The sequence below is a fragment of the Athene cunicularia genome (assembly GCF_003259725.1).
Source record: "Athene cunicularia isolate RWA chromosome 4 unlocalized genomic scaffold, athCun1 chr4_part2, whole genome shotgun sequence".
Taxonomy (NCBI): domain Eukaryota; kingdom Metazoa; phylum Chordata; class Aves; order Strigiformes; family Strigidae; genus Athene; species Athene cunicularia.
In genome coordinates this window covers 22,647,224-22,673,483 of record NW_020799099.1, presented here as the reverse complement: position 1 = coordinate 22,673,483, position 26,260 = coordinate 22,647,224, and the positions used below count along the sequence as shown (strand labels likewise).

The 26,260-nt window shown below is 36.1% G+C and overlaps 1 protein-coding gene across 3 annotated transcripts in view; it reads left to right on the top strand.

The window, feature by feature from the left end:
• CCSER1 (coiled-coil serine rich protein 1) overlaps positions 1–26,260 on the top strand; it is a 646,489-nt gene that overhangs the window by 245,981 nt on the left and 374,248 nt on the right. For all 3 annotated transcript variants that reach the window (XM_026847667.1, XM_026847668.1, XM_026847666.1), the window contains exon 6: positions 14,336–14,413. In XM_026847667.1, the coding sequence (XP_026703468.1) occupies positions 14,336–14,413 (78 nt within the window). The remainder of the gene's footprint in view (positions 1–14,335; positions 14,414–26,260) is intronic.

Sequence of the window (26,260 nt, the reverse complement as noted above, 5' to 3'; positions counted from 1 at the left end):
CCCCCCCCCATATATTCACATGCAATGTTGCTTATTGCTCTGATGTCAGTCCAGCCTAACTATATCTTGCAGTGTACCTCTGAAATTAATTATATGCACTGTTGTAGTTTCTTCGTTAGGATGCTATTGTATTTGGCTTCCTGATTCTTCACCCTCTTGCGAAAATGTTCCAGTAAAATGCCTTAGTTCTCAGTTCTTCTGAGTGATTCTTCATTTCAGGAAAACGTCTCATTGCAGCAAGCAGTTTAGTCATCAACTGAACTGAAGCCATAATAAACACTTGTTAATATTTACATATAGAAATATATTAATTTGTCTTTCTTAAAATATATAACATCTACTTAATCATTAATGGAAATCAGATACCAAAATTATTGTTGATAGTATACCACTAAGACTTTTTTCAGGAACTGTCTTCTTTTTGAGACAATCCTTTAGAAGCTCCAAAATTTTGTTTCTGTATAATAGTTCTTTTCATGTCAGAGAAATAGTCTTTTGAAGGCTTCCCTTCCCTTCTCCAATTTTGTGTTGCACAATGGAAATTAACTGTAACTGGTGTTCTTTTTTATGGAAGCTCCTATACGTGGCATAAAAGTGGATCTGCACAAAAAAACTTGTGTCAGAATGTTAACTGAAATCACTACAGTAAAGCAGATTATCAGATACAATCTTTTTTTTCCCCCCACTGTCTGTAAAGTCTTAAGCTGTCATTTATCTGTGGGAAAATCATGTCATATGAGGATTTGGTCATACTGAATATTATTCTGAATGTATACATTATTATAGAATTGAATAGGTAGTAGATTATGCAGGATGTCGTTGTCCAAAGAAACGTTTCAGCATGTGTAATCGTGCTGCTGAGTTTTGCTATGTACTAACGGCAATACGTACTTTGTAAAGCCCATGGGGATAATTATTGAAAATTTAGAAAAAACAAGTATATCATCCTACATCAGGACTATAGATCATTGCAAGATCACTGAAGGTGACCAGAAAGACTCAACCACACATCGATGATAGAAATTCCTGCTAACACCATTTTTTAAATGCAGTGATGATTCACTATGTGAAAATGGTCTTCTGTATCCCCTGGCAACAGGAAACAAAATGTATCTGTTCTTGTCTGGTGGCTTTCAAGAACACATCTAAAAAGTCATTTGTTTTCACAAGATAATCATGCAACATTAGAAGCCCACTCCCACACATTTTTCATAAGGAATTCTTCATAAAGTATAAACAAAAAGTAGACCTCTGGAGTTATTAATCAACAATTTATTCTAGTTCTTGATCGAGTTGTAGGGCTTTTTTTTTTTGCTGTGATGTGAATTATTTCAGATTCCATCTGTGACTTTCATGCTTGAAAAATAATACTGCATTTTATGTAAATTACTCTTAATATACAATTGAAATCTGAGAGATGTGACTTGTCCTCAGAAGTTCTCAGATTCTTATATCAACACAGTATCATATTGATTCATTGCTTGATGTACTGTTAAATTTTATTCCTTAATCTGTTTAGCATAAAGAAAACAGACTCCAAATTTCACAAAACATATAAAAATAAGGAACAGTTCCTGTAAAAATAATATATCAGATGAGTGCAGTATCTTTGTGTAGGTAGCTGAAATTCAGTAAGTCAAATGCTTAAAAGCTCATGTCAAAATAAGCACAAAAGACATAGGGTCTTTTTCTCAGGCTTGTTTTTCAGCAATCACACCCTGTTCTCTTTCCTTCCAGCATCTAGCAATTGATGCTATTTTTAGAAATTATTCTGATAATAATCACTCAGCAGACTTTAAGCTGAGTTGTTAGGAGTACAGTACTCTTAGCTGGAGAATTGCATGATGATGTACAGAAGGCTTTGACCTTTTCAAATCTCCAGTTTCCTTATTTTGCTTTATAAATGTAAAGTGTAAGGGGGGAAAAAAAAGGGCATTTATCCAGAAGAGGCGCTTACTGCTCAGTTACAATTTTAATTTGCAGAGCAATGGGTTTCTTCCAGTTTTAAAAGAGTTTAGTTTTATTTCACACTGGCAATTGTGTGAAGAGTTTTCGTGTGGGAAGTTAGACCAGAACAGATTATTCAATGTGTATGTTCCTGTCCTAACTAACTCAGCAGCAGCTCCCTGCCTGAACAGTCCATAAAGGTGAAGATACTTTAGTCCTGGAGGGACCGTCTGACTTTGGCTCACAGGTTAATTTAGCCTTGCTTATTCTAATGCTGTAAGGTGACTGTTAAATTTGTGTACTCAAGCCATAGACTTAAATGTGAAGCAGCAGAAGAGCCCCGTTTCTCTTGAAAAGTATTTAAATGAACATGAGAATTGAAGTTTGTATTAATTTTCTGCTATAAACCGTTAATCCACTTTAATTATAAATGTATTCAAATGAGACTGCAGAAGTGATCATACTGCTCAAAATAGAAAATAAAGTTATCAATGCTACTTTGATGTTCATGCATTTTTACATTTTTTCCCTACTTAATTTTTCCTTGTCTTTTTCCATTGGTGCTGATTTAATAAATTAAATTTTATTAATTGTGATTCACTACTTAGGCCTCAATTATACATGACAGTCCATGCAGGCAGTACACTTCATCTGCTTGCAATGGCTTGTGAAACAGGAACATCAATCACTTAAATCTTGACTGTTGGGTATAAGTCACTGCTGTGTTAAGTCTGTTGAAGGCCCATACTTGATTTTTTGAGGATTTGGAATGCTATCACATCCTATCTTCAATGAAAAACTCCATTTTCTCACTAAAATTGTTTCAAAATGGTCATTACTTTTGCCTTTCAGTGGAATGAGTGTGTTTTTGAATTAAATTGAGATTATTTACGTATTCATATAATGTTTGGAAATATTGTGCATTTTTTTCTTCCCTGATATTTAGGATAAATTAGTAATCCATGTGGACACAGGGTATCAGGTAGGCATTTGGAATCCAGTGCTGTTGCCTACAGGGAGAGGGGTATCTTCTGGGGCTCTGGCAGTTGTTGAAAGGCAGTTTCCTTCTACTTGGTTATGATTCAAGATGCACAGGAGTCCCCTGAAAAGAGTTTAACAATATCAATAGTTAAGTTAATGGATTAGGATTTCTTTCTTACTTTTGCTACTTCTACTTAATACATGTATCTGACCTAGATGCAGTTTGCATTTGGTGGGATGGTTCCATTATGGCATAGCTGATCATAATTCATAAAGAATGGCATAGTCATTTTCTACAAAATCTTTAAGATTTCTAGCCTGGATGGTAATCAGTTTCTGGTTTGGGGATCCCAGACACTGTATTTTTTAAAATAGCATAGTCTGACTTCCAGGCCATTAAGCTTGGTTTTCACATTCACCCAATATAAGAATCTACTAGGGATGTTTTAAAAGCAATTTTTTTTTTTTGTTTTAGGAAACTTGTGGTAAACAGATGGAAATGGTATTCATTGCTTTCTAGTTTGTGTGATGTTGTAGAAATCCTCTGAAAAACATAAACCTGCAAGTAGGTTTCCTAACCACAGTATTCTTAAATTTAAGTTTAGTTACCTACCTATAATAACCACTCAGAAAGCATTCAGCAAGAATCCTATGAAAATCATTGTTCTGCTTCATGAAAGCCGTATTTAAAAGATTAAGATTTTCCATTGGATTTTTGAGTGCATCTGTTAAACTACAGAATGACAATTTTTTCCCTACTTACTAGATAAGATACTCTGACTTTGCAGAAAACAAACAAATGAAAAGTGATGTACAAGCCATTTGTATTCACTGTTAATATATTTGAGAGCCATCAGTAAAAGTTGCAAATTCTCCTTATTTTTGAAAAAGTGTATTAATACAGTTTTGATTAATGTAAGATTTCCCAGAATTTCTGGTAATGAGATCTCTGCCTCTGGCTATGGTAAGGGTTAAAACTGCTTCTAGGCACCTTCATTGTCCTTCCAGTACAGAAACCAATTAGACTTTATACTACTATGCTTGAAGAACAGGCGTAACTGAGTGAAAGAAATTGAGTGATTAGACTAGAAAGGATTGAAACCTCACAGCAGAATTGTTGATTGTATGTGGGCAGCTTCCAGACCCTTTGCAACATAATGGTGTTGCAATATTGAGTGTTGTATGTTAAAAGAAAATATTGCAAATTTATTAAAAGCCATCATCATGTGCTCTGATTGAAGCAGAACTTCTGTCAAAAAAAGTATGTGGCCATTAATTGAAAGGTATAAAATAGGTAGGCAAGGGTGATACTGATTTTAGCAATTCCCTTAACATTGATTTCTTCTGTTGAAAATGCAGTATTCCACAAGTCCGTTTCTGCATCTGCAGTGCAAGTGCTAAAAGTTTCTTACATTTGATCTGTTCATTTCTGGAATTCCGGTGCAAACTCTTTGACAAAAAACCATTCATCTCTGTTCTCAGAGTAACATCCTTTTTGAGACTGTCCTTTGTATGCAGTACATGATGCAGACAAATAGAAAATTGTCCCAACTTTAAGAGTTGTGAAAAAGCAGACTGATTAATTTTTTGTATTGAACTTAACATCTCTGAAAGGTTGGGAGCAGCAGCAGCATAAGAGCCAGAGTACAAGAGGAATAATGCAAGTCAGTCTTTTCAGCCCAGCCCTGCTGATGGACATCACTTAAACCCAGAGTGTTTCTGCTGCCAGCAGATCCTGTTTTATATTCTTTGAGATATCAATTTCTCTTGGAGCTCTTGGAGGTTTTAGGAAGAAGTTGGGGAACTAGCTTTTGGTTGTAACTCAGCTGACAGCTCACACCAAGGACAAGGTAGTCACGTGCAGTTGGCTCTGCACAAGCTTGCCTCTGGAAGCAGCTGATGTAGTGACAACCACGTGGCCTCCCTGCAGCAGCCAAGTGGTGTTAACACCTGCCATCACCTCTGTGGTGCTGTGGAGTGAAAGATGCAATGATGATGCCAAGGAAAACTTCTGTTTTTACCATAACTGAGCCGACAGAGATTCTCGTAAGCAGCAGCAGCTGTTGAGAGCTAAAATCGTAGTGGCAATGCAAGGGGAAGGGAAAAGGAGCAGATGAAAGAAACTCAGTGGGAGCCATGTAGAGAGACTGCCATCAGATAAGCCAGGGTGCCAGCTGCTTCGTGACATAACAGGAATATGGATAAACTCCTAGCCTGTAGCATAAGCCTAGGAGTTTGCTGACATCTCATTTACTTTGACTTGCTGGTTTATTTTTGTATTATATCTACCAAAGCTATTTCAAGGAATGCTGATTTATCACATGGCGATTGAACCAGTACCTTAACCTTGCTTTGTAGGATTACCAAACTAGAAAATAAATAAATATATAAATATGATAGCGGAGATGCATGTAACAATACTTCTAACGAAAACAGACAGTATTTTTTTTTTAAGTATTTTTCATTTGAAAAGCTCTTTATATTTTATTGTAGTTAAATGAATGTGAAAGGTGTGTTCAATTTTTCTCCCTGGTTTCCATATTAATGTTGAAGGGTAGGAAGAAATTATCCTCATTTGTATTCCTGGACATAATATAAATGAAAAATGAATATTTTATTGCTACCGGCCTTATAAAATGATATTCAGATATCTCAGAAAGTTTAATATGTAATTCCATTGCAAAACACAAAAATGAAAACAAAACGCTCAGCTGAGAGCTCTAAAAATAACGATAATGCAATGGCTAAGTACTAGTACAAGCAACTTTTAACTCCATTCCTTTGCAAGTTGCAGCGATTTCTTAAGCAATGAAGTTTGGCCTCGCCAGACTATACAGAGCTTGGGAGTGAGAAGCTGTGTCAAAACAGGTTCACTGTAGTGAAACCTGACATATTTTTAAGACATGCATTATTTGACCAGCTTCACTATCTTTTCAGTAGCAAACCAATCTTATGGCTGCTTCATCACAGCAACTGCATAAAGAGATTTCTTCAATTTTGTGTATTGATATATCTATATATATTAATATATATTTTCTATATTGTGTATATATGTATAAAGTATATATAGTGTACATATTAATATATATATAAGCCTCTATATATATATGGGCTGAAGGGGATGGGCATTGACCAAAGGAAGAGAGAAAGGCAGAGAAGGCGGGGGAAGCCTTTCAGTTTCAGATGGGTGGCACAACAGAAGCAGTGTTGGTAATGCAATGGGTGCGTGAGTGGGAAGTAGAGATGCTGTACGGGTACCCTAAGAGGTAAGAAAGAGTGGACAGTCTTGACAGATATTGATTTGAGCTGGTGGGAAGAGAAGTAAGTATTTCACTAGAGAAGCGAAGAAGAACATGCAGAGCCAGAAAGATTGTGGAGAGCTTACTGCATTGGGGCAGTTTCTATTGAACCTTCTTCCAGGGTGGGAGTTGAATTTCCCATTGTGCTTTACCCTTCTTAATCTTTCACTTAAGAATGAAAGCTGTTGTCTGACGGTAGAAACTTGGCATACCACATATTTACAAAATCAAGGAATATTTGTTCTGCTTTGACCAACTCCATTTTAGAACTTGCTTGCTAAACCAAATACAGTAGGCTTAGCATGCTTCAACACTGTGGCTGTGGAAAACAGAATTGCTGTGTTTCAGGAGCTGAAATATTGCCTTATATTGCACAAAAGGATTCAATTTGCTAAAAACATTAAAGAACATTGCTATTAAAAACTGTGAAACAAATAACATGGCAAAACTTACTAACTGTTTGCTTTTTATTTCTAACATCATACAGAAGTGTAGCAGCCAGGGAAAAAGTATTATTAAATGTCACTTGCTGCTTTTCTTGCGGTGGGGAAAAAAAATCCGTCTTCCTTGATTTAGCAGCAGACACGTACAGATGTTAAAATTTTTTCCTTTAAATTGTTATTGGAGAATTCAAGACAGTTTTGAGAATGAAGCCTCTGCATCTAAATAAGTTAAAATACCATGTCAGAAGTGGTTCCATACTGAAATTGTAAAAACCCTTCTGAGAACTGATGAAGAAGTGAGAATAATTGCAGTCACAACATTTAGAAAGTGCAAAGTGGCTTGTTAAAACCTCAGTGAAATGCATAGCAATTGAAGGCATCTGAATCTTTTTGAAAAACATAGAAAAATAAAACAGCCTCACATTAAAACAGCAGTGTGAAAATCTAGCAGTGTTGTTCTTGGTGGTTACCAAATAAAATAAAGGTAGAAAACAACTGGACAATTGAACAGCAAATTATTAATGAAAATCAGGCTGGCTTCATTATGTTCAGGTTTAACAAATAAGTTTTATTAATGTTATAAAACTGCCCTCATTCAGATGAAAACAGTATGTGGCAGGGAAACTGTAGGCAGAAAACTGACCACTGTTGCGGGATATATCACCTATATCCTTATGTACTTATGGGCAAAGGGATGTACTGAACAGTAAAACATACAGGTTTTTGGGGTGTGAGTTTAATGTATGACAAAATCTTTACCTTAAAGAAAAATATTCATTAATAGCAAGTAGCAAGTGTGATAAATTCTTGTCTTGAAGGAATAGTGTCTGTCTTTTGTAGACCGAAAAAGAAGTTACATATGCTGTAAGGAGATTGTGACTGTTTTTCAGAGCTTCATGGAGAACATTTAATTGTAAGAGTATGCGAGCATGGGAACTGTTTCGCTGAAACTGGCACCTAAATCCATGTCTGGCTTCAACAGTGACCATCTGTGGATACTTCAGAGAAACTTGCAGAACAACCTGTCTTCAGAAGCATTTTTTTCCCTAACTTATCAAGACAGTTATTTCCACATATCCAGAAGCACATAAATATGTATCCTGTGTATGTTTTTATCCTCTGATATAGTTGTAGTTCTATTTTTTTGTATCAATATCTGATCATTTTGGCTGCAGCCAAGTTCCAGTACGTTATGATAGTCAATGATGCAGAATATGCAAGAAAGTGTAAATCAGGGAGGGGAGGCAATTCTGTTATCAGATTTGATCCTTCTCGGTTTATTTGATTACTTCTTTCATAAGTGTTTTATTTGGAAGGGCAGAAAAACGATGCATCTGTATGCAGGGAAGATGTAGGAGTTTGAGAGCACCCAGATGTACTTTGCTGACAGACTCTGAGTGGATGAAGACATTTTCTTCCAGATTCAGGCTGTAGTATGGAGTATGAGTGTAGTTACTCGTAGTGCTGTGATGCTGGCTTTGGAGAAAGAAAATGTCTTTGTGACTGGAGTAAAAAAAAAAAAAAATCACCAAACCTACTGAATGAGACAACTGTCATATTTGCTACAAAACTGAATGCATTCTGAGAAAAAAAAAAAAGTATATTTGAACCTGAAAGATCTCCTGCAAGGAGAAAAAACCAATTGAAATAGGCAGTGTGCAGATTAAAATCCCAAGAGAGTGCTTGGCTCTCTCAATTGACTGCTGAAAGAGCAGAAAAAGCTGATGTTATATGATATTATTAGGGAGGAATATACAATAACAAAATGTCAAGGCTGGATAGTATAGTCAATGAAGTATGAAAAAAACAATAGAAACTGAAGAGGGAGTAGAATTTTGCTCAAGGAAATCAGTTCTCCACTGTGTTGTCAACAAAGCATTTGCGTCTGTGAAAGCAACCCCCTGGTTTTGATTAGGATAAAAATATAACTGGAGTTACATTTAATATAATGTGTCATAGCAGTCCCAATTCACGCAGCGACAGTCATTGATGATCCTGCACTACTCTTCACAAAGAGATGTTAACCCCAAAGTCATTGTCCAAATTACTTTTGAAATTACATTTTGTTTGCAGATAGAAGCGAAGGGGATTTTAGAGATGAACTTGAGTTGAATTTACTGTTTGGGAAGGTAAAAGTGGTTTTCTCCTACATATTAATGGACCTTTTATCTAACCTCTATGTGCTAGGAAGTTATCTGACCAAGGAAACTGGTGTCTCGGTTTATTATGAGTCTTGTGAAGGAAAGTAGGGAATAAACACAATCTGTAAGGATGAGCAATGAAAAAATCAAGGTTAAAAAAAAAAAGCAGAAAGGAAGGGATATTTGCTATTAAATAAATCTATTAGTTATGTAGTGATATATATGTCATTTTCTGTTATAAGAAATCTGACATTTATATACATTTATTTCCCTCTGTATGTACTTAATTGTAAGCCAGCAATTTACAATTCTTGAGCCTCTGTTTAGAGGCTTGGTTCAGTTTACTACTTCGTTTACAAATTTTAAAACATGTTTATTAAGATGTTCTCCGTGTGCCAGCCACCAGATGTTTTATATGTTAGGTATTTTCATATTGATATTTTTAGAAACTGAAAAGCAGATGTTAATAGTAATTTGTGCCTGGTACTTTGGTACTCTTACAGTTCTGCATTTAATATAAGGAGAGGGGAGATAGCTAGCTTAGTAAAATCAAATATTTGATTATAATATATATTAAATATAAACAATGTGAAAATATAGTCTGGGTCTAAACTATTTCAAACACTGTAGTCTTGTAACAAACCATGTACTGGTTATATATTCCTTATGTTGCTTGCTGGTTATGGGCTTTATAATTAATTTAGCCTAATGGAAAGGCTAAAAGAGCATATTTTCAGCTATTTTTCAAAGTAGAAACAAATAGCAGTCAACAAAATATCCTTCATCCTGATGATCCCTCCTTGCTGAAAAAAAAATATTTTGCAAAATATTATATTTCATGTGTTTGCTCAGAGTTCCTGAGATCTCAGAGTCTTTTAAAATAAACAGTACTAGACATAGAAATGTTGTGAAGTGACAGATCAGCATCTTATCTTTAAATGAGGTGAAATTTCCCACTGGTGTTTCACAGCTTCGGTGATTAGCTTTGCTTAGTTTGTAAAGAGGGATCGAGGCTAATCTGTCTGTCCATAATACTAAGTGCTGGTTGAGAATCAGTAGATAATTGAACCACTGAAAACTTACTTGACTATCCGCACCTCTCATACTAGCATAAAAAGAGCAAGAAGCAGTAGCAGGTGTAATTTATGGTTCTCTCCTACAATGAGAGGTACGATGACTCAGGTCAGATGCAAAGCCCACGCAGCCTTCTAAACTATTGGAGCAGTGAGCTCCAGGTAATGGACCAGGCAAATACCATAAAATAGTAATTAAATGTCTCAGCCGATAATTGCAGGTATTAGTAATTAGTAAGAATAACTAACAATACCTACTAATCAAAGACACATGAAATAGGTTTATAAATATCCACCTGGATTGTGTTCAAAGATGTTAGAAAATTGGCCTAAACACATTTTAAGGAAGTACATTGTTAGTGGGTGAGATTAGAGATGTTGGGGAAAATGAAACATGGTGGGAAATGAAAGCTCATTTCATGTGTCTGCTTTTTCTTCTTACTAAAACTTAATTTTTATTTTTCTGGCCTCAATTGGTTATAGTAACTTTATTTGCAGAAAGTATATGCATCAGCAAAAACTCTTCATGATGTTAAATATTATAGAAACTACAGAAATCATAGCACTCCAAAAGTGTGTAGGGTTGCTGGGTGAACAACTGGGATACTTGACCTTGTGAGTTACTATTCCTATCATTGTTTTTATCAGCCTTTCATAACTTTGAGCAAATCTCTTCCCCCTTTTGTTCACTTTCATTGATAAAATGGGATAATAATATTTAAGCACAATATTTCATAAAGGTGTTGTGCAGACCCATTAATAAATCCATTTGTAGGTCTTTGATTACCTTCAGTATATCAGAATGTCACTACTGAGTTTGCTGAGTGCACTTATTTAACTTCCTAGTTCTATTCAACTTCTAGATTATGAAATGATACTTAGTGGCATAATTTATGATATGACTGAAACTATCACCCTAAAAGTCAGTTCAACACTCATCCACTACTCCTTAGAAAAAAGCTATAAAGTACCCAGATTGTCTTGTCTTTTCTTCAGTTATTATAAAGATTTATTTGATCTCTAGCTCTAATATCCAGTGAAGGTTTTCTCTGTCAGTATTAACTTCTCAGATCAATAAATTGCAATAGTGATACCCAGAGAAGTCAATGTCTGCCAACTATCATTACAGTGTTTACCCTTGTTGAAAAGCAGTTGTAGCAAATTAAATTGGCTTCTGTCAGTGGGTGATATACAGGGGATCATCTGTATTTCATGTTACAATTAACAAAGGTCGATACGTTGGCCTCTTCCTAGAAAAGACCAAAGGCAAGTGTTTGTAGGGAGAAAAATCCCAATTTGTAAGGTGACTGTTTTCCTTTAAAGATTGCTGAAGATTGGAAGATAACTGTTGTTTTCAAAGCATGGTTTTAATAATGTGCATTTAGATATACTTCTGTATTGCTGGAAAAACACTGACTACATTCTCTAATCTGCCATTAGACAATTTACGTCAGTACGTAAGTTTATGAAACAATCTGTTTTGAGGCAGGTATACACAAGTGGAAGATAACAAAACCAAGCCTGTAGCTCCAGAAAGAGCTGCTTTCTCTTTCATTTAGCTGAAATGGTAGGAATCTGTCCTCAAGCAGGATCCTGATCCTGGATCTCCAAGCAGGATGAAGAGGTGGGAAAAGCTTGTTCTTAGACTTGTTTTCTTCCTTTGCCTCGTTATCAGGAAATTTCCTGCTAGTTAATAGCACTTTTCACAATGCTGTCTGAGGATAAATGATTAGCGCAGCGTAGCAGTGACTCCATTCAGTTGCACAATGAGGGTGATGATAAATTTAAGCTGATCAGCTCTAGAAATTAGAAGAAAACTTGAGCATTGATCATTGTAATCGTGGAACAATTATCAGCAAAATTCTAATAATGTCCATTTGTTGGATTTTAACAGCCTGCTTCAAATTAAAAAATGGCCTAAAAGCACTGACAGAAAAGCTCCCAGGGTTGTTTTCAACATGGGCAACATGGTATTTCCTAAACTGGTGTTCTGAGAAATGGTTGAATTACTTGTTATTTAGACATTTGAAAAAATGGAGTTTATATGATTAAAGCTTTGCAAATTGTCTGCTCTCCAGAACACTTGGAGGTCTCCAGTGACACAAGAAAAAGGCTCAGTCCACAAAACCCAACTGTGCTATTACTGCATCAGAAGTACATTTCAAAATGTTACAGTTGCACAGCAAAGTACTGCAAATTTAGGAGCTGCCTTAATTTACCTAATTTTGCCTAATATATATATAATTAGGATACAAATTATGTTTAACATCTACTATAACTTATATGATTATAGCCTAATGGTGCAGCATCTTCTGGATAATTCATAACTAAAATCTATCAACTTTAAGCCAGACTTAAAGTGAGTGGCTGCTCTTATGGGAACAGAACTGGTTTAGGCAGCATCAAATAAAAACTCCTTGTTGGGTGAATTCCTCACTGTGGTAGGTTTTTGTATGTATGGAGAGCTTTAGACTGCAAAGTGTGATAGTGACAGATACCCTGTGGACGGTAAATTTATGTGGGAGGTGTGATGTTGTTTGAAATTGTTAATATGTCCCTTCAGGAGGATAAACTGACAACATCTCTCAAAGCAGTGATTAGTTTGGAAGGGGTTTTTTTTTAATAGATCGAGAAACAACCCTTTTGGTACTGTCTCACTCAATTCTCCACTATAATAAACTGTGTTGGCACCACTGGATTTAATTAATTTACACTGGCAGAGAAGCTGCTCTGTGTTCTTTAGAGAGGAAAATTATTGAAGTTGTTGGAGGGGCCACTGAGGGTATGTATACATGGACATCTGTAGCCAGACACAGGCTTTTCTGCCAGTGCTCCTATCTGGCCAGAGTCAAACCACTTGCAGTCCAGATGCTATATAGTCACAGTGCCTCTACTAATATATCCCACTTCTCAACAGCTTTCCTGTTTCAGGCAGGGTGCCACATCAGCATGGCATCCAGACCTGGGCTGGCTCATGTCCAGTCATCACAGAAGAGCGGATATTTTTCTGAGGCCATCCTGTGGATGTGCCCTGAGACGTTTTGTCAAAGCAACTTTGGCATCCTCAGGGCTGTTCAGCCTCTCTTAGTTTCCAGCTATCACTGAAGAACTTGCAGCTTGTGTAGCGTACAGGTACTAATCTGCTTTGCAGATTTTCATACTGAGGCTGCTTCAGTGCTTAAGGGATTGGACTGCCTTCCTGTGTGCTTCTAGTTGCAAATTAGGGCACTTGGTTTGGTTTGGAAAGCAGCTACCTGATTTTTTTTTTTTTTCCCCCTCTCAGGTTTTTTCTGTTCTGTGTAAATTAAAAGACAAATTTTCCTCAGCTGAACTGTTGGCTTTTGAGGCAGAACATTCTCACAATTTCCAGTTTTGTCTGCACTTTTGAGTTTAATCTTTTAGTAAATATTGTCAGCCAGTTTTCTTGATGATCAAGTCCAGGAGTCCATGTTAAAATTTGTGATGTTTCTGAATAGCAGAGTAATGGATTCAACAAAGATACTGGCTTTCGGACATGTTATAATCTCCTGTATTCCTCAACTTCTCTGTGTTCCATGGGTTATAAACTACCTGTCCCTCTTTTTCTCTTAGGAAGTAATTACCATGGTCCCCTCCTTTCTCCTTTACTTTCTTCCCATATATTGAGAAATTAACTGCTTTTTTTTTTCTGGTGTAACAAGTATGTATCTAATTAAACTCAGTGATTTTCTCAGTAGATGTTAACTTTGAAGTCTGTGCCCTCTATTTCAGATCTGACATAGGGGTTCTGTACCCAAAATTTCATCTCAGTTTTCATCCTGTACCAGTTGATGACCAAAATATGGTGTATCTGCATAAAAATCTTCTGATGAATGAACTGTTAGAATTTCATGGGTGGAGCAGTATTCTTCACTTGCAGAGTTTGGGCTTTTTGAAGTGGTCATGATAGTTTCATAGTGATGTGAACTGAAGGATCTGATTAGCTAATTGCCTAGGTTGAATTCATTATATCATTCTGCACTGCTATGCCACAGTGTGAAAGAGATGAACTTCCAGACCATGCAAACTTGTTGGGTTTTTTTGGTGGTGTTTTTTTTTTTTTTAATTCTCCATTACATCTTTTAATAGCTTATTCTATATGAACAAATTTTTGTGTTCCCAGTTATCCTCTTGTATTACTCTTTTGTAGACACCCTGTGTTTGCATATTTGTGCATGTGTTTGTGTATTTGTGCATATGTTTGGGTCTTTGAATAAGGAGTTCATTTAAAAAAAAGAAATTACTAAGTACTTACCCATTAGTGAAGTACTTTGACTGTATTTACCTTTAATTTGTAAGATTGCAGCTGCTTTGTCAACCTAATTGTTAGATTTTCAGTATTGTCTTTGAAGTCTTTGTTTTTTCCCCAAAATGTAAAAAGATGTCCATAGAACTTGTTTGGAAATGCAAACTTTTGTGTACTTTTCTTTCAGAGTACAGACATGAGTCCAGCTAGTAGCACCACATCACTCCCTGTTAGCCCTCTTCCTGAGGAGCCATTATTTTTCAAGGTACAGTTAATTATTTTCATAATAAATATTGTATATGAATGTTGGCTTATGTCATCTAGTGTACTACAAAGTGCTATTACTGCTTCCTTTTCTTTAAATTACTGTGATATCAGCAGATGTTTTTATGTATACACCATGCAATTTTTCTTGAAATACCTAGAATAAAACATTACTGGTTTTTGGAGGATTATTTTTTCCAGCAGACCAGAGCTATAAACCATTATTTATAAGACCATGTTTTATCCATCTCATCTGCTGGTGATATATTTTGATATGTGCATTCCTGTATATTTGTGTATGTCATTTGTCATCAACAGATTTCTCTTCATACTGGATTTCAAGTACATGCTTTAATGAAACAATGATTAGTTACCGCAGAGATACATGAGATGTTAAAGATATGTCAGAGAACAGTTTTGGTGTAAAACCAGCATAAGCCACAGGCCTGTCATTTTAGTTAATTTTAATAATAAATGATGGGATGATATCTGCAACTTTGTAAAGTTTAAGCTGTGAGGAACAAGTGTCCCTATGTCACTTTTTCACCTGACTTCATGGTATCCAGCCCTGGGACACAGGATGGCCTTAGGCAAAACCCAACTCTTGGAAGAGGTCTCCTGAGGCCACCCAGGCATTCAGAGCAGTGCTGCAGCTGCAGGCAAAGCTCTCACCTTGCCAGTTGTTTGCTGAAACAAGGAAGAGGGAACTTGGGTTTTCAGCACCATTGTCTCAGACGTGTGTCATAATACGGACAAAGTTACACTCACAGAAAGATCTCTTTTTATACCTCCTCTTTTCGCAGTAAGTTTCCACCTGCTGTATGAAAGCAGTTAGTAGCTTGGGTTGTGTTTTCAGTTGCTTTGCGATGATGCTTTATTAAAGCTGAGGAAGTAGAATTAATGAAGTTTGAGGATTTAAAGTTTGCATCTCTCCTGCACACATGGCCAGTGCATGAAATACCAGCCTCTTTCAGACCTGGTCAACCCCATTAAAAAATGCTTTTTAAAATTTTTCTTTTTCCCAGATTTTGTATGTCTGTGCAAGAGTTTTGCCCTACAGCTCAAAACCAGCTAGCTATTCAGCTGATCCTGTTACTAGAATGTTTAAGGACTGTGCTTGCTTGGTGGTTTCATCAGTGGAGGTACAGATGTATCTGTGGTCAGCTATTCACTGATTCTCATTCCTCTTCTGGGGTTTAATGTTTTCAGACGCTCTGGATATTAGTCAGATTTGCCTAAAATTGAGCAGTTTTGTGCCATGATGCTAGAGCACAGATGTCGTCTTCCTTGGGAAGCCACTTAAATGTGCATTGAAATCTACTCAACATTATAAGGTAGACTTGGTAGTTAATTTTTCTTCCTGTGACTGGAAAACCACTAAGATATGTCACATACAAAAGAAATGGGCTGCTCAGCTCAGATAAAGGTGTAAGATGTAAGAAAATTTAACTTGTAATAGTTACAATAAACTCTTGTGCTTAAGTTCTCAGCTGAGGTAAGCAAACCTCTCAGTTTGCATCAGGAACACTCTGACAAATACACTGTAGTGCTTTTATTTTTAAGGAAAATTATGCTTGTGTAGCTCAAAATGGGTTGTAAATGACTTCTCTGAAGTGAATTCTTGCTCTAATAAAAAAAATGAAGGTATTTCTTCATATTAGAAGTCTACTTCCTTTATATTTTATAGTAGAAAATGGTACAAGAAACTGAAAAAAAAGGGCAGGAAGCATTATTTAATCTTTCATTTTCAGTCAGTTTTCAAAACGGAGATAATTTTCCTTTGAAATTCAAGTAAAATGGAGGCCACACCAGGAAAAAGTCAAATAGATCTCACAGCCAATACCTCTAAGTAGAAGTAAAGGTAATATAAAATGAAGCAGTTTCTGTTATTTCTCTCTGACTCACTCCAAGAGAGTGCAATATTGCTCCAGTAGTGAATGACTGGTTTTACAAGCCAAAGCCCTCTCAAAAAGCTGTCAGTCTATAATATTGGCTTTTGATGGTGGGATGATGCATTTCCCTTAGCAACATGATAATAACCTTTCCCACCTCCTTGATGTAGGAATGAAGATTGAAAAAGAAATTCCGTTCTGTGGTTCTGAAAACACAAGTGTAATGAAGCAGGGCAGTATAAACACTGTATCTCTGGGATAGCTGAAGATCTCTGAGCTAATGAGGTTTTATATTAGACTGTGAAATGAAACCAAACCGCTTTTCTCAATTGTACCTGGTTTTACACCAAGAAAGAGAACTGTCCTTTCTTGGATTTTTATCAGTTCGTTTTCAGAAGAAAGGCTGCATTTCTGCAGAAAGAAAGAATGCAAATCCTGCCATCATACTCTTATTACATCCAACTTCACTGAAGCAGATGCCTGTCAGTTTTAATCCCACAGGATATGTGCCCTATAAATATGGAGAATCTAAGCTTGTTCAAAACCATTTTAGGATTTTGAATTTAATCTAAGGAAAGTCAGAAGCAAGATCCCCACGGGAGTGCTTGCATGTTGCATCTCAGCTCTGGTGACACTGAACTCAGCTACCATTTTCACAATATATTGCACATACTGTGACATTCAGCACTGCCAGACAGATCCAAATCATGTGAGACCATACTCAGCAATATTTGGAAGGAAGTCTTTTCCGGTACAGCAAGAGATACTACACCCGGGTCCATTGTAAACCATTATTTTAATGGATTTTATTATGTTTTATTAAGACAGTACCTTTAAAGGAGTGTTGGTGATACCTAGCAAAAGGAATAGAAAACAATTGAGTAACAAATAAGGGTAGCCAACTTCAATGCTACTTAATCCTAAAAGCAACCCTGAGAAAATGAAACCATAAACATGTAATTAATGCTATTCAGCAACCTTTGCTCCATCCCTTTTGTAAATAGTGCAATAGCAATGGTTTTGCTTGAGGAAGGAGCAACTTTGCACAGTGACCAGAACTACAACCAATTTCTCATGTGGCTTCGGGTTTCCTTCTCCCTGTGGAGTTAGTGACACACATGCTTGGAGCAGGCTTCCCTAGCTGTGTTCTCTAAAAACTTAGAAGAAAAATCCTGTTCAGACATGTATGCAGACAGTGCTCTTTTGAAAAGCTTTTCTAAACCAATTTTTGATAAAACACTCTAGACATTTCTTTTTAGTGAGTTATTTTTATGTCACATTCCAGCCTTCAATCCTCTGCTGTTTTCCACGGTTAAAGCTCTTTTAAAAAGCAAGATCTTTTCCCATATTAGGGAAAAGTTTCTTTCTTCTCTCACAAAAGATCTTTGTTGGTGGTTTTGCACTTAAACTTTTCTGTAGGGAGGATCTTCCTTTGAAAAGAAGTTTATCCTTTTGTCCCTGTATAATATTTCTTGAAGAATTAAGAGCCTTATCTTGAGGAAAAAAGCTATGTCGCTGTTGAAACATTTCAGAATTAAGAATCTGAAATACAACAGAGCAGAACGGTATTTGTCATGCAACCTTAACTCAAGTGTTATTCTGTGTTATAATAGCAAAACTGTAGCTGGCTCAAATGTGAGTGACTTTTAATTAATTGTGACTACTTACATCTTGCCTTTCATTTAGATGATCAGTGAAGAAGGGAGTATTTCTGAAAGGTCAACTTACCAAGCAAAGTCTCATCCATTTTTTAAAACCTGTTCTTTTCTCCTACTCATTATACTGTGCTTTATTTTAATAGCATTTTATTAATCTTTAAATTAGTGACAGACACTTTTAAGAAGGGATCTATGACAGCCATTTAGTACATGATATCTAATATTACCTAAATACACATTATGTGTTATACTGAGCACCAGTCTCACTGGTTATTAGCCACAACCAAGTTATAGATAGTAGCCATAACACTAACTTATTACATAAATGCAATGTTTAATTTCATATCAATTCCATGATTAATCTCAAACATGCCTTACTAATTGGCATTAAACATAAAAAAAAATCCTTAATTTCTTTCCTCTCTGCTTTGAGGGAGCTGAGAATTTCCTTTGGCATTTTTTATCTTACTGTGTTCTGACTTCTGTAATTAATACTCTTAATGCTCTTTCCCTGAGGAAGAAATGGAAGTGCCAGAACAAGTAGCAAAAGCTAGTGTTGGCAGTGTTACTGCTGCTGTAGGTCTAATGATGTATAGATCTATACTAACTTAGGTCTGTACCAGCATTTCTGCCATTCATTCTGCAGCTCTACAGGCTCTGCAAATGCAGATCTTTGCTGTCACTAATAGAGATGACTCTGGCAGCTCATGATGTTGTGCATGCAGCCTCAGCAAGAGATATGTTTTCCATCTGGTCAATAATCAGATAAATATTTTTACTGCAGATGTTTGGAATAATCAATGTGACAGTCACAACAGTTTTTTTCTCTGGTTAACCAAGGTGACTTATCTTTGAGACTAAATTTACTCAGCTGAAGAATGAGGTCCTGTCCTAAGTCAGCAATGATGACGACAAATTGGACCTATGCTGCTTATGCTAGTTGACAGCCAGCCAGCCTGTTTACCCTCTCTTCCTCAAATGCACTATTTCCAATATTTTAAGTATTTGCTAGCACTTCTTTGAATAAAACCATTTTAATATTTTGTTTCCTTTTGTTTTCAAAACAGACTCTGGAATAATCACATAGACATTATGACCCATGGGCAGATATGGGTCAGGGTTCAGTGTTCCTCTTTCATGGGCAGAAGGCCTCATTAGCTCTTGTCCCTCTCATTCTACCCTCCACCTGAATTTCTGCTTCCACTGAACAGTGTGTAAACTCTGAAGCCTCTGTGGTTTTAATTTTTTTTTTTTTTTACATAAATACTTCTCTTATTTCTACTAAAGCGAATAGAGTTATAGAAGTATGGCTCACTCAACCCCACTTCTCATCTGCTGCCTCAATCCCCAGCTAATTTTCAACTGCTTTTTACTTTTATTTCCTGTCTCAGTATTTGTTTTCTGAATGACTCCTCACATCTTACTGGTGTAGCACAGGCTTTAAAAAGTCATGTCATCACAGTGGCTTTCTAAAGCCGTTGATGAAAACGTTAGATTTTGTAATTTCTGAGAAAAGCCTTATACATTTAATTTGTTTTACCGTCTTTATCATCGTAATGTATGAGATCTGCAAAAGCATTGAATTCTGAAGGTAGGAGTGAGAAGTAGGTATTATGGGTCCTGTTGCAAGAAGTGTCTGTTCATCTATTCACTCTCTTTTCCTTTTTCTCAGTGGCTTTGTGCACACTTTTCCTAAGGAATACGGCTCTGCCAGCAAGTCTGTTTGAGGAGAACCACATCACCTGTTTTATGAGTAATATTTGCATTGACTCATCCAGCAGGTGTGGATGTGGCTGTGAAGTTCTCCTCCTAAGCTTTGATATGAAATGGAGTGACAAAGAATGACATCATCAAAATAGAACTTAATGGAGGAAAAAAAATTATATATATGTATATATACACACTTGCCCAGTTTTCTCCAGCCTAATAGTTTCTTTCAGGTCTTAGTTTACCCTGGCCTGTAAAGTGAGTCTGGGAAACAAGTTATGTCTCTCCCAACATGCTCTCTGTGTCTGTCATTGATTCTGGCTTCTTGTTTATGTTGAAAATATGCTACGTTTATGGCCAGATTGGAACACATCTTTATGTACCTTGTGTATGTTCATTGACAAAGCTGTCATGTATCAAATATCTACCTGTTCCTGCAGGTTTTGAAAGGAGGAGATATAGAAGACAATGGATCTTCTGTGTAATCTAAAAATACTGCTATACAATTTTAGGAATACTGTGAGTTAATAATTCAGGTAATATTACTGCTTAGTTACGTTGTACTATTAGACTTCCTTACATGAAATTATTTGATTTAGCTCTCTCAGGGGAATTTGGGTGAGCAAGAAGAAACAAATAGACTAAATAAGCAATCTCCCAAGGCAGAGTAAAGACCAGGACAAAAGACTACTTACAGGGCTGGGGCTCCATCCTCCTTCAGTTAGCAGTACTAATTAACCAAGCTAAATGTAGTGAAGTGTTAAACAGACTGTAGAAGGGAGTGAACATCAAGAACCTCTCAATGGATATTCTTTTTTTGAATGCCTGAATTATAGGTAAGGAAGTGTTTGTCACCCAGACAAAAGCCGTCTTGAGTGCCTGTGGGTAACATATACCTGCCAGGCTTCTTGTATGGAGAAGACAGACAAATATTTTCACATTTCAAACACAAGATATTTCTTGAGATTACCATTTCCTTGGCTTGCAGCTCAAATTTTGGTGTCTGAAGAAAATCCTTCAAGAGAGGTAATAGCTGAGGGCCCTAACACCCAAAATTCAGGATCGTTCAAGAAAACTTGTGTAAACTTGGAAATACAGTTGTCCTGGTACAAGGACATTTTGCAAGATTTGGCTTTTTTTTCTCTGCCTCTTTTGTTTTAATTTTTTATTGTGGGGAGCATGGGTACAACATCTATAATTTCGCAGTATCACTGATGTAATTACTGACAAAATCAGGCATAAGACTGGGAATTACACCTGTATTGACTGATTTCTTTCTGCCTCTTGATCATAGCTGTCTGCTTTTCCCAAATCTTGTTCTTCTATTCTCTTTTTCTTCTATTCTATTTTCTTTTAGTAAATTTTCCTTAATTTACTGAAGCTTTCTTCATAGGGTAAAGGTTAGTTCAATATTTCAAAATTGCAAGCCATTGGCTTAGGCAAAATTGATGCTTTTAATGCTGTAAATTCAATTATTTTCTCAGCAAGGCATACAGAAAAAAGGATTCATGTCCATCTTACTAAAATCTCCAGAAGCAACTCGAAACACAGATGATGCTTCAGCCAAAGACATGCAGAAGGATCATCATTAGTTTTTTTCAGTTAACAGGGCTTCCAGCATAATTTAAAAATTAATGTAATCCATACTACAAGGGTAAATTTTAGGTTCATTCAGGTTTTATCCCCTCAGTCAGACAGATAATCACACAATGAATTCTGATACATACCTGCAGGGTAAGTTTTTCCTGCTCAGTACTCTAAAAGTCATAAAACTTGTGCCATTACAGGTGGCTGAAAACATGTTATCACTAAGATCAGGAAAAAAGATTTTCTTGAATCTCCATGGGAGGATCCCAACACCTGCAGTAAGAGCACATGGAAGTTCTTTGTCCTAATCATCTCAGTACAGATAGTAAATCTTCCTGATTTCCCTTGACTAGGGACTGATAAGCATAAGTAAATCTGGGGGAGGACACTGGCATTTGGAAAATGTGGTGAGCATTCTTTTAGTGAGCAATGGGGTTTGGAGTAAAATTCTGTTTAAATCAGTGGCACACTTCCCATTGACTACAGTGGCATGTGCCTTCAGGTCATGGATGGCATGGATTATGTCAGAGGCATCGCTTAATTTAGAAGTGAAAATATAAATCTATACTGACCATTTTTAAGCCTATCAGTTATTTTAGAGGTGAAAATGTAAATCCATATTGACTTTTCCAACCAAGAGTATTTTTTGTGGTGGTGCTGTTGTAAATGAGATAAAATTGGAGGGTTTTCATAAATTTCATTCATTATAATTGAAATGTAAAACTGTTTGCACTGCAAGAATTTACTTAATAATAACTATTCAGTTTCCAGTATGTGTTAGAATAATAGATACTTTTTTCCTAGAATAAATTAAACAAACTAGGAACTTGAAAATGGGTTTCCTGTCTCTCAGATGAGTATTCTCACAGTAGCAGGTGGTCTCTCTCTTTTTGTCAGTGATAGCATTTTTCATTCAGAAAATCTCTGAAAGAGATTTTCATGGAAACAATATGTTTTTGAAAAGTCAAACAAAAGTTTTGAATTGGAAAACATCCATTAAAAAGTTCCTTGACTATTCTATTAAAACATGTATAAACAGTTTGCCCAGTGTCTAAATAAATTATGTTAATGACCCAGCATATGTTTTTAAACATAATCCTTTACTGTAGGAAATACAGGGTTGGCGTTTTGAAATTCTCATCAAGTTGGATGTCTCAAAAATATGACACTAAAAATAACTGCCTGATTTTGATAATGCTCTCTTGGAGTTTAAAAAGACAGATATTTTGGTGAGCAATTTAGGCAGCCATTAAGGAGAGTAGACTATATTCTGTTAATTTTAATCACCTGAAATTAAAGGCAAGATTTAGTTGCTGAAACTCAGACACCTTGAGCCATTTAAGAAACCCAGCTATATCCTGCCTTTCCTCCAGCTGCCTCTTCAGTAGTGCAGACAAAGTCCTGAGAGGTGATGAATGCTACTTTGTTTTAGTTTGATTTTGGTCATATTCCTTTTTTTTTTTTTTTTTTTCTTCCTTGAAAGCTTGTTCCTTAGTCATGCTGTGTCTCTTTGGAAGTTATAATCTCCCGTGCAAGCCATGTGTTTATGGTGGGCTGTTTAATTTTGCTGAGGAAACTGGCTTGTCTTGGGAGTCTTTGATTGTGTGATACAACTGAACTAGGTGATTTAGAATGTTTGATTTGGACTTTCCAAATGCTGTTCCTCTTTCCACCAACATTTGAATGGTTGCATAACATAAAAGCTAGTTCTGTGTGAAAAAAATTTTCCCTGTATTTAAATATTAGAAGTACGACGTTATTATAGTATTATTGGGGTAAGTTTCTTCTCTGAAAGGTGTGATGTATTCTGATTTTAGGCCACAGCATGTGCATTCCTTTACTGTCTGCCCTTTTCGTTGTTTCCAGTAGAGTTCGGTACGCTGATGATTGGTAGTGAGATATACTTGTGACTTTAAGGTGATCTTTTCATGCGTCATCATTTGTTCAAGAATAATCAAGTTTTCTTTTGCATTTTTTTACACTTAAAAAAAAAAAAAAAACCCAACCCAAAAAACAGACAAGGAAGAGAACATCTTTGTTTGCTAAAACGTTCTTGAATGTGCTTGAATGATCTGACTCTTAATACTAGTCTAGGGAATTATGTCTCATCGCCTGTGTAGAATAAGATATCTGTTTATTCAGACTTCTTCATTTATCAGAGATTAGTAAGAGTCCTGGAAGGTATTGAGAAAGGAGACAATGGAAAATGTCAGGTTTATTTCTTTTTAAAATGTTGAAAACCTAGTCTCTAGGCTGTGGATATGTTGCATTGTTGTCATGGGCAACATATAGGAAAACGCCATTTCTATTTTACAGATAACAGAAGCTTTTTAAAATCAATGTAATTTTTAGATTATATACCTTTCTAAACACTTTTAAAATAAACAGGTGTGGATATGATTCACTTAGAAATTGCTGTTTAAAAAAAAAAGGCAAAGGGGAAAAAAAAAAGCCACTGCCTTTGTGTTTCAAGGAGCTGATGAGGGGGGAAAAAGCCTGTACAGACTTAGTCACTTGATTCTGACCAGATGAATAATAACACCGGGAAAATACTCAGCAGATCATCTGACAGAAATTCATGAACCAAGGAAGAAACTTGGTCTTTTTTGCTCTTAGATTTGATATCTTCAGGCAAGGATGAATGCTCTAGATGAGAAGGAATAACCCAGTTTTTATTGGGTGGTGTAAGTGTTTTAGACTTACACAGTTATGAGGGAAAGAGCTGTACACTGTTACAGGTAGCCTTGTGATAGGTTTTAGCGTTTTAAACAGGAGTTCTGGAAGATTACATTAAGGTTGATGAGGGCATAGTGGACAAAAGTTCCGTTTAGGTATGTGGCAGATTATGGCAAATCGTCTGTTTCCTAGATCAGTTTCTGTAAAACTATGTTTGTTTGTTCTCATAAAAGGCAGCTTTTCTTTGTGATAAAATGATCATTTCACTGCGTAGGATCTGGTTTTGTAGTTAATTTCTGACAGGTTTTGATCTTGGTATGAACAGAGAACAATGAACACTTATGTCCAAATAGTTGTCGGTTTTGATGGAATTAAGATTAGCAAGGGCATCATGGATCAGGATATACAAACAATGAATGGGTACGTACCCTTCAGTACCGAACTGAGGATTTGAAAAGGGATAGGAGAAATCCTTTTCCAGTGATGCTGAGAAGTTCAGTTCCTAGATGGCATATAATAAAGTTCACCACTGTCAGCAGCATGGTTGGTCTTTGTTAGGAATTGGGAATGACAGGGACCTCCTCTCCCTCCCAGACAGTTCTTTACTCTTGTAGTATTTAGTCTCAGCAGTATTGCATAGTCCCAATCATAATTCGATTAAAATCACCTTAGAACAGTCTTTTCATGCCCTAATGGTTCTGTCCTCTGGTGTCTGATTGTCTCCATTGCTTGACATGAACATTACTGTTTGCTGTAATTATTACATTTCTGGATGTTGTCATTAACTAAGAAAGGAATAAACTACTATGATTGTTGGGTTTGTTTTGTTTTTTCTCCACAAGGCAGGATTCTTCCAAAACAGAGTGAAGTTTCGTATTTATGTGAAAGGGAGAAGCAAATAATGCTTCACATGACTGTACAGAGCACATCTTTGTTTCTGGTGCTTCTAACAAGATGCCTAAATAGCCAGTTTATTTCAATAAATCAGTAAATAGAAGTAAAGTTCAGGAAAATAATCATTTATCTAAAACTGAATGAAAGGAAGATTGGATCTGAAGATTAAAGAGTTATTTTCGAAGCCAATTAAATATAAAGTTTTTACAGTCAATATCAAACACATACAACTGCTGAGATTTTTTGTTTAACTTTCACTAAAATACTAGAGCCTTACCTCTTCCACAGGCTGTTATGCTTGCATCAAATTTAAAATGTCTAGGAAATATGCACTAACTGAAAACCTGCAGAGTATAATTATGTATCTTACAAAAATAGATGCAATAAAACTAAGAAAAAAGACAAATAGGAAGAAATCTGGTGACAGTGAAAGTGTAAAATGAAGTAGTTAATTTGGCATGCCAGTGTTAAAGAATTTAAGACTTTCACACAGACACCCAAAAGTTACCACATTTTTTATGCTGCGAGAGAAAAATTTCAAAGATATCAAATACTGTTTTCATGCTGGTATTATACCAATGAAGTTAAGATGAAGTTACAATAGTTTGAGAGGGGAACTAGGAAAATAACATGGACATATTATTGTTTCTGAGTGATTGTTTAGATTACTATAGGTGAGTTTTCTTTCATCAGATTTTCTATTTCTTTGGACATAAAAGAAGTGTTCCTGTATTCACAAGCTCAATGGGCCAACGTCTTTCTGAAAGCAGTTCTGGGTGTGCATTTGCTACTCTGACCATAGGGTGCTCTGCTCATTCAGCCGCGCTAGGAGGAGAGAGTTTGTGGAAAGGAAGGCTTCAAGTTTGCTGAATGTGATGACTTGGATGCTAGTCATTGTATCAATGCAGAATTAAATTTGGATGAGAAATAGTTTTCCTGTCCCATGGAAATGTCAAACATTTCAGGACATTCTCATGTTCTGCACAGGCACAAAACAAGCAGATCTCATGCTGTGTCTTTTAGCCATCCCTAGTGATAAGCAGCAAAGTCTTTGTGTGATTGCAAGGTATTTGTCATAATTAGAAATGACCACAATGGTACTTGTGGCTCCTTGGTATCTTCATTATTTTGCTTTATACTCTGCTATATTCCTGAGGATGCTCCTTCAATTGCAAGTTTGTATATTTGATGTTTATTGCCATGCTTATAAACATTTTGAATGCATAATATATACAGGCCTTTAAGTTATTAATCCTTTAAGCCATTTGCTTCAGTCTCATCTTTTTAATATATTTATCCCCTCTCCTTCTACATCCATAAAATGGTTGATTCCAGTACTCTTCATCTGATTTTCATAATTATTCTCAGTGATGCATGAGGATGAATGCAAATTTGTTAGCAAAGTTATAATTTCTTATCATGACACAAAAACCA